General features: G+C 37.0%; 1 protein-coding gene and 1 non-coding gene across 2 annotated transcripts; one reads left to right on the top strand and one right to left on the bottom strand.

The window, feature by feature from the left end:
- Positions 1–698: 698 nt before the first annotated feature.
- Positions 699–804, top strand: LOC122007566. The gene has a single exon (XR_006119038.1). It is a non-coding gene; the product is annotated as a small nucleolar RNA R71 (small nucleolar RNA).
- A 3,078-nt stretch (positions 805–3,882) lies between these two features.
- On the bottom strand, positions 3,883–7,556 carry LOC122003681 (WD-40 repeat-containing protein MSI4-like). The gene is made up of 3 exons (XM_042558757.1): positions 7,315–7,556; positions 7,158–7,230; positions 3,883–3,937 (listed from the first exon to the last, which is right to left on the bottom strand). The coding sequence occupies exons 1-3, from the start codon at positions 7,444–7,446 to the stop codon at positions 3,909–3,911; spliced, it is 234 nt and encodes a 77-aa protein (XP_042414691.1). The 5' UTR covers positions 7,447–7,556; the 3' UTR covers positions 3,883–3,908.
- Positions 7,557–8,469: the final 913 nt, after the last annotated feature.

Raw genomic sequence — 8,469 nt, 5'->3', positions numbered from 1 at the left:
GCTTTTCAGAATTATCCATTCTCTGAATGAGCTTTGCTAAATCTTGCTTCATTTCATTCTGATTTGAGATAATTTCTTCAAGCATCTTTTCAACATTTGACTTTGGTAAGCCTTGAGAAGATAGATGTTGAAAATTTTGTTGCCCAGCTTGAAAATTTGGTCTTGCCCCCATAGATGGTCCTTGATCTTGATTATTTCTGTAAGAAAAATTTGGATGACTCTTCCATCCAGGGTTATAAGTATTTGAGTATGGGTTGTTCTGCCTTTGATTGTAACTCATGATTGCATCGCATTGTTCAAGTTGATTGATTTGTGCAGTGATAGCTCCCAATGGACATGAGTCATTTAAATGCTCTGAACTCCCACATACTTCACAAGATGTACTAATAGCATTGACCATATTAGCACTAGTCCCCATATTCTCAAATTTCTTTGTAAGAGCATCCAATTTTGCAGACAAAAGAGTGACTGCATCTACATCAAACTTCCCTGATGCTTTAATTGTTGGGTTTACAGAGGAGTAGCCACCACTTCTTTCATTTGCCCATTGATGATGATTTTGTGCTACACTTTCAATGATTTCTTCGGCTTCATCTAAGCTTTTATTCATAAGTGCCCCTCCAGCAGCTGAATCAAGGGACACTTTGGTATGATAATTGATACCATTATAAAAAGTGTGCAACACTAACCATCTTTCCAACCCATGATGTGGGCATTGTCTGAGCATACTATTATATCTATCCCATGCTTCAAAAAGAGATTCTGAGTCAGTTTGCTTGAAGCTTGCAATTAAATTCCTCATATGAGCTGTTTTGCTTGGTGGGTAGAACTTATCAAGAAACTGTTGCTCGCACTACTCCCAAGTGGTGATGCTATTAGGGGCCAAAGAATTCAGCCATTGCTTTGCCGTATCTCTTAGAGAAAACCCAAATAACAGTAATCTAACTGCATCTGAAGGAACTCCATTCATTTTCATGGTCCCACATATTTCATAAAAGACCTCTAAATGTTGATTGGGGTCTTCATGAGGTCCTCCACCAAATTGGTTCTGTTGCACCATAGATATGATTGCGGGTTTGATCTCAAAGTTATTAGCCTCCACTGAAGGTCTTGAAATACTAGATCGGAAACCTCTTGCATAGGGTGCTGCATAGTCCTTGAGTGGTCTATTTGCCATGTTCAAATGTTCTTGTTCTTCAATTTGCCTTTGCAGAATTCTTCTTTTATGGAAAGTTCTGTCAATCTCAGGGTCAAAAGGAAAGAATTCCCCTGCAAAGTTAGATCTTCGCATACACAAGAACAAGATAACAATTGACAATTCAACAAAAAAGAAAAATAAAAGAATCAAAAATGCAGAATTGAATTTGTACACAAAGAATTAGCAAGAAGTGAAAGTTATACAAGAAAGTAAAAAAACAGAAATCTAATGATTAGTTACAACTATGCAATATGAAAGGAAAACAAATGTTATGTTTAGTCTAGCTCAATTGATAATTCCTAATGTTATAGCGCAGTCCCCGGCAACGGCGCCAAAAACTTGTTACTCTCCGCAAGTGTACGGAAATGTCGCAAGTAATATAAAAGATTATCGTATCCACAGGGACTGGAATAAGCACTAGAAATGTTTCAATGCGAATTAGCTAAACAACTATCCAATCGTTTCAAAAGCAAAGTAAAGGTAAACAAATCTAATATTAGAGATCAACAAACAAGAGTTTAGTGTTTTGGGTTATGATAAAGGGAGATTCTAGGAGTTTCGGTTTCTTTGTAAGATTTCTTGAATGTAAATGGTTCACCAATTCTTATTCCTCAATTGCCAAACATGTAGAAAGTTGTCGGTTCCCTCTTGCAATAGACAACCGGCTAAGGACTGAGAAATGTATCTAAATAGGATTAATTAGACATGAACCTACGTTGTCCTTACACAGAAGCGCACCTATTACTATGCCTTCCTCGGATATCAACATAGAAGCCCACAACTTATTAATTTATAAAGATACAAGAAGCTAATCATAGAATCCATCCTTCTCTCTTGAATATTCCTATTTCCTCTTCAAGATTATCTCTCAAACGTCCTTACACGGGCTTGCACCTGTCACGTGGATGATCGAGTGAGAGTTTATCCTTACCAAGTCCATAAGAAATCCAAACAATCAATCAAGAATGAGAATTAAGTACAAATCACCATCAATCATTCAAGATCTAATTGATACAAGCAAGATAATGTCATTGAAACAAGAAAATGGCAAATCCATAAGAGATTACATCAATCCATCATACAAATACTCCCTTAATCCTAGAATACAAGATCTACTCCATGAATCGAGGAAGAAAATCCGAAGAAATAGAGATTACAAGCATTCCTTGAATCCCCAATCCAAGAAAACAAGAAGAGGGGGAAAGAGAAAACTTATCTACGAAGAAGCCTTGTCTTCGGATCCAATCCTCGCTCCGGAGTCGAAATCGTCGAGATCTCCCTTAGAATCGCCCAGAAATCCTCCCAAGAATGGGAGGAAACCACCAAATCTTGCTTTCTCCCAAGGGGGGGGAGATCCCCTTTCAATTCATGAAGAAGGGTTTAAATAGAGGAGGGAATCGGGCGCCACACGGCCCCGTGACACGGCCGTGTAAGATTCACACAGCCATGTCCAGTTCCCAAACCTGCACGGCCGTGTGACTTCACACGGCCAGAACCCTTCTGCTCTCTGGAAATGCTACACGGCCGTGTGGTGCACACAGCCACAGCCTGCTTGGTCTCTGGAAACCTCACACGGCCGTGTAGATCCACACGGCCATGTAAGGCTTCTGCTCTGGTTGGCTTCAAATCTTGACACGGCCGTGTGAGGTTCACACGGCCATGTCATCTTCCTCTTCTGTTGGTGCCAAACTCCACACGGCCCGAGCTCCATCCCAGTGCATGGCCGTGTGAGGTACACGGCCCGGTGCTTTCTCCCTTCGTTTCTTCCAATGCATGCCCAAAAATGTAGATTCTTCACCAAATCGACTCCTGTGTACAGAAAATGCACAAAAAGCAGATCTCCGAACCAAAAGAGTAAATATGCTAAAAGGAAAGCTGGAAGTATAAAAATGCATAGATCAAGCATGCTCAAAGTATGTAAATGTGCGTAAAAACATGCATAAAAGAGTATATAATCTACGCACATCACTCACCCATTGATAAATTAAAGAAATAAATATCAAATATATGTGTTTGTGATTATATTAGGATTAAGAGCACACACTTCCATAATAACTGAGGTCTTTATTCCTTTACACTACAACAAAAACCTTCATAGACATCGGTTTTCCACCGGTGTCTATTTCATTTTCGACCGATGTCTATGAAGCCGATGTTAAAAGTCTGCCATTTTAGACATCGGTTTAAAACCGGTGTAGTATCACTTAACAACACCGGTCTTCGAATCGGTTATTAACCGGTGTAATATCACTTAACGACATCGTTTCATCAACGGTGTAAAACCGATGTAATATTGTATGTTAATAACACCAGTTTTGGCAGCAGCAAATGACCGATGTAATATTAGTTAATAACACCAGTTTTGCAGCGGTGGAAAACCGATGTAATATGTATATTTTTTAACAGCACATATTTGATTTCCGAAACAATGAAAAACCGACAATAACAAAAAAAAATACACAAATATTCACAAATTATACAAATATTCTTCATTCAATAATATCCATAAAATACACAAATATTCACAAATTATATAAATAATCTTCTTACAACAGTATCCATAAAATACCTAAACATTCTTTTTACATCAAAAGCTAGCTAATAGATATCAAAATCAAGGTAGAACATTCTTTTAACACATCAAGGTAGAACCACACTTCAAATGTAATCTAGCATGCATTCAACCCACTCGAACCGCACTTCATCAATTTCAACTCTGGAGTACTTGAGATTTGTAAACTGTAAAAACACATAAATCCACCATATGTCAAATAACTAAAACAAATGTGTACATGTATCAAATAAAATAGAATACTGAGTTTTTAAAGGCTGCTGTGCAAGATAACGAATATAACATAGAATCTAAAACTTTCATATATGACACTTAGTATATGCTGCTTATAATATAACATAGATAATTTGCTCCTTCTAATTCAAGTGTACAGATTGATAAGAACCGACAACATCATACAACAACTTACTAGGCATGATAATGGTTGAACAAAGAAATATGACTACACAACAAATCTAGTGAAGCATAGAAGAACAAAGCTACCTCTGATGAAGAGATATACTATTTATTGTACTACCTCTGATGCCATCTTGGTATCCTGAATATCCTGCACTAAGCCCCCTATTTTCTGTGATTTCTGCTACCAACCACAGCAGCAAGGAATGCGGCAAGAAGGCAGCTGCCTCCTTAGTTCAGCACCCAAAACAGCAAGTTAGAGCTTCCTTTTGGGTCCATTCAATCCTCTACTAAGTAGAAACTATTTTCCCTTTGGTTTATGATGGATTTGGAGTGTCTTGACCTAAGATATAATCCTCTTGTAGCCCTCTATATTAAAGGCCAGCATACATGGAAAATTCAGCATGTTCTTCTGAAGTCATAACAGGGTAGGTAAACTTTACTTGTAGTTTTTATTCATTTGCTTCATGTAGGAGTAGATTCTAGTAAATTCCCACACATTTAATGTTTAATGATCGGCTAGGGATAAGATTAGGGATCAACATGATCATTTCCTCCCTATAGCCATGTGGTAGAGGTCGAGCTTGTAGCCTAAATAATGTAGTTAGGGGTCTCTATTTGATTAATGAAAAACATGAATATAGGTAAAAACAAAAGAGGTGAGTAAAATAATGAAGAGGGGTTAAATCATAAAAACAAAGAGTTCCCTATTCTTGAGGTACCCACAGGCATATTGACACTCACTCTTACTTCTAGTTGAACTTGAAATTCATTGGTATAGCTAAATATGGTAATGGGTACCCTTTAGGTTTGATTACCCATTTATCTTAATAGGTTAGGTTAAATTCGAGTATCAATGTGTTAGATATTTAGAGGAAGTTGAGCAGGTTAAAAAAATGTAATCAATACTTTAATCCTAAGGTTACCATTTAAGATAGCTTATCCATCCACTCTACTCACTGCAGCTCCTAATCTCTAATTCCTTTCTTCTTAGGCAATCATTTAGTCTCCAACTAGTATCTGGTTTGTAACAAAAGCATATCATCTGGTTTGTAACTTATTTTAGGCAAATAAAGCAACCATATAAGCTTATGAAATGAGAGAATGCTACACTCATTAATGGTTGCATAAGGATTGCTTAAGTCAACATATAAATTTTCTTTAATGGGATGCAGGTCAATTAATATGGGTTGTTTAATTCATGTGTTTTATTTTGTGTGAATTGCTTAAGGTCATCCCTAAGCTACTGTACATGCTATGTCAGAGCTAAATTCGTCCCAATTTGTGTGGGTTCTTTTCTCCTTTTCACCTAAGCCATATGCATAAACCATGTACATATTAAGTAGAAGCAACTAGTTTTCACTCTTGTGAAACAAAACATCTAATGCTTTTTGTAAACGTTTACATGCTATCAAATTAAGAGTGTCAAGTTTTGATTGGAAGTGTGGATGTTTCCAGCGGTATACAGCTTTCTGAAGAATCAAACATAATCAGATACACCGCTACAATGTGATAGTGTACATAAGCATATCACGCATAACAAGCCACAAGTCCTATCAATCTACCATTAATTATGTACTTACATTCATAGTATTGGTTCAAGTCATATCTAAGTTCATGTCGATCTCTTCACATTTATAAAATTTTCAAATAATTAATATTAGCTTCTGCAAATGATGTTGCCCCTACAGATAAAAACATTCATTGGACAATAAAGGTTGAGAAAAATAACCACCTCAAAGTTTCCTTTCAGTTCTGATTCGAGCTTTTTGGTGAGACTCTCGTTGTACAATTCCTCGTAAGCCAACTGAATCTGCTTTCTTTGGGTGGCATTTCTATGCGCTAAAATGTTGATCAGTGTCTTCTCATTAGTTCCCCATCCTGACACATGTAGATGTCGCGGTAAGGCTATTTAGCTTATACAAATTTTGCTTCACTATTTCTTCATAAATTTATATATGCTATTCAAAACTAGTGTATCTGAGCAAGGTATCGAAATACACTGTAGAAGAACTTGCATCTCTCTTATGCACAATGACATTATATGAGGCCTTGATGAACCCATTGCTAGACATTAGGCTTCAAAGGGACAAGGCTTCAGGGATGGACAAACAGAACACTTTTGCAAACTCTTACAAGGAGATTTCCAAAGAACATAACAATACTAGGAAACATAAATAACACATGGAAATGAAGACTATAATCTCTGTGCTCCTCTTTTATGAGTTTCATTATGGAATATCACATTATCAAAGGTTTGAAAAATCAATCTTCTATCAATTATTAAAAGAAGAAAAAATCTATGTAAATCAATTGGACAAGAAGAAAACAATTTCAGATATCAAAACAATTATTTGCCTGATCCATTAAATAAAAAAAAACTCATTTCTTGAAGATTTCTTCCTTGGTCTATGTTATGATCACAAAAACTATCAGAGATAACAAGTTCATATCACTTAGAAAGATGAAACCTCTCTATTTTCTGGGAAATATGTAGATTTATTTCTGATCGGTGTTAAAAAAAAGTAATCTTGAACTCATAGAGGAATGATCTAAGCATTAGATCTGCATACAACTATGTGCTATTGCTACAGATTGCTGATCGGCGTAAAAAAAAAGTCATCTTGAACTCACAGACAAATGATCAAGCATTAGATCTGCAGATACCTCATTAGATCTAATGATCAAGCATTAGATCTACACTCATTAAGATAAGATCCATATAGTTAAGCCCAAATAATTAAGACAAACACATCACGATTAACATGATAAAGGTTAATTATATTAAAATTAACAACCCCGACAATAGAGGCGATGGAAGATTGCAGTGATGCTTATTTCACCAAAAAAAATGCCTTTAGTGTTGGGCATGAATGGCATCATCACATGGACAGAAGACGAGTGTGGTCCTCTATTGTCTTTAAAGACTCGCTTCAAAAAAATATATGGGAAAATGACTTTCCATAACCTTCATTATAGATAAACAAATACCTTCATAATCCCATATATTGAGGAAGCCATCCTCAGCAGCTCTTCTAAAAATTGATGCTTTGTCAAGAAACCACTGGAATAAAGTTAAAAGGACAGTAAGTTATAGCAGCACTTAACAGAAGTATTCCAATGCTAATAATATAGTAATATAGCATGCCTGAACATAGAGAACAGCAACCTTGTGACCATCAAGTTTGTGTACTGGTGCACCAACACCACCAGAAGTTAGGTTACATTGATCAAACATATGCACAGACTTATCAACAAACCTGAGAAAAAATATGATCATAGATAAAGAAATGCTAAGGCTGCATATAATCACTGACTCACAAACTCAAGACATCATGTTTATAGGAGAAAGTAACAAAATACTGCCTAAGAACCAGCAGAGGTTATAGAATGGGAACAAATAAACATCAAGAATATACGTAGTCACCAGCTCTCCTCATTGCAGCGATAACTCGTCGATAAAGATCAATTTTTAGCACAGAAAGGTCTTCCACCCACCCGTCCTGACAATGCATCATTAATTTTCCTGATCTGCTATCACATTCTAAGTGAGCTAAACCAGAAACCAAATCAAAAGAAATCCGTAAACGATGCTGCAGGGGAAAATTCATTGAGTGGAAATTACCCAAAGATTTCAAATCAACTTCTCACGAAGACACAAATTCGACTCTAAATCATTCCGAAACCCTCCAATTAGGAACCAAAACTTCAAGGAAAGCTCGAATCACTTCTGACCTCTCTGTGACCCATTCTAACAAACAGGTAACGTGCAACTCTCTACAACTTGTTCATCATGGAAAACACAACACAACTCAACCTCAAATCATCGAACACCAGCCAAAATCTCTAGGAAAACCTACTGTGAACACATCAGAAATCACTGTCAAACAATTTTGGGTAACATACGCAAACCAAGCAGTAACCTTCAACCGAAACCTCCAACAAGAACACATCCCACCGAGAAGAATCCAACCCGAATCGTATACAAAGAAAAACCAATCAAACACATCCACAGAAGAGGAAAACATATCGAAAGCGTCTACAAAAGAAGTAAATCAAAACATCTCCAGGAAGAACAATCAAAGCCTTTACCAGAAGAAAACCAATCGAAATCCATACCAAATCCTCACTTTCTATAGGTTTTCCACCCCACTATACCTCATGGATTTCGAGTTATCACAGGTAGATACACTTGCCTCTTTCTTCTTCGTCTCGCCTCCACTCGTCCTCGCGTTGTGCCCCGTCAGCTGTGTCGCCGCCTGCGAAGCTCAGCTAGGCAGCGAAATGGCGCGACGAGTGGCTC

The sequence above is a fragment of the Zingiber officinale genome, chromosome 7B (genome assembly GCF_018446385.1).
Source record: "Zingiber officinale cultivar Zhangliang chromosome 7B, Zo_v1.1, whole genome shotgun sequence".
NCBI classification, from domain to species: domain Eukaryota; kingdom Viridiplantae; phylum Streptophyta; class Magnoliopsida; order Zingiberales; family Zingiberaceae; genus Zingiber; species Zingiber officinale.
The sequence above is the reverse complement of the archived record's forward strand: the minus strand, read 5'-3'. Positions and strand labels throughout refer to the sequence as shown.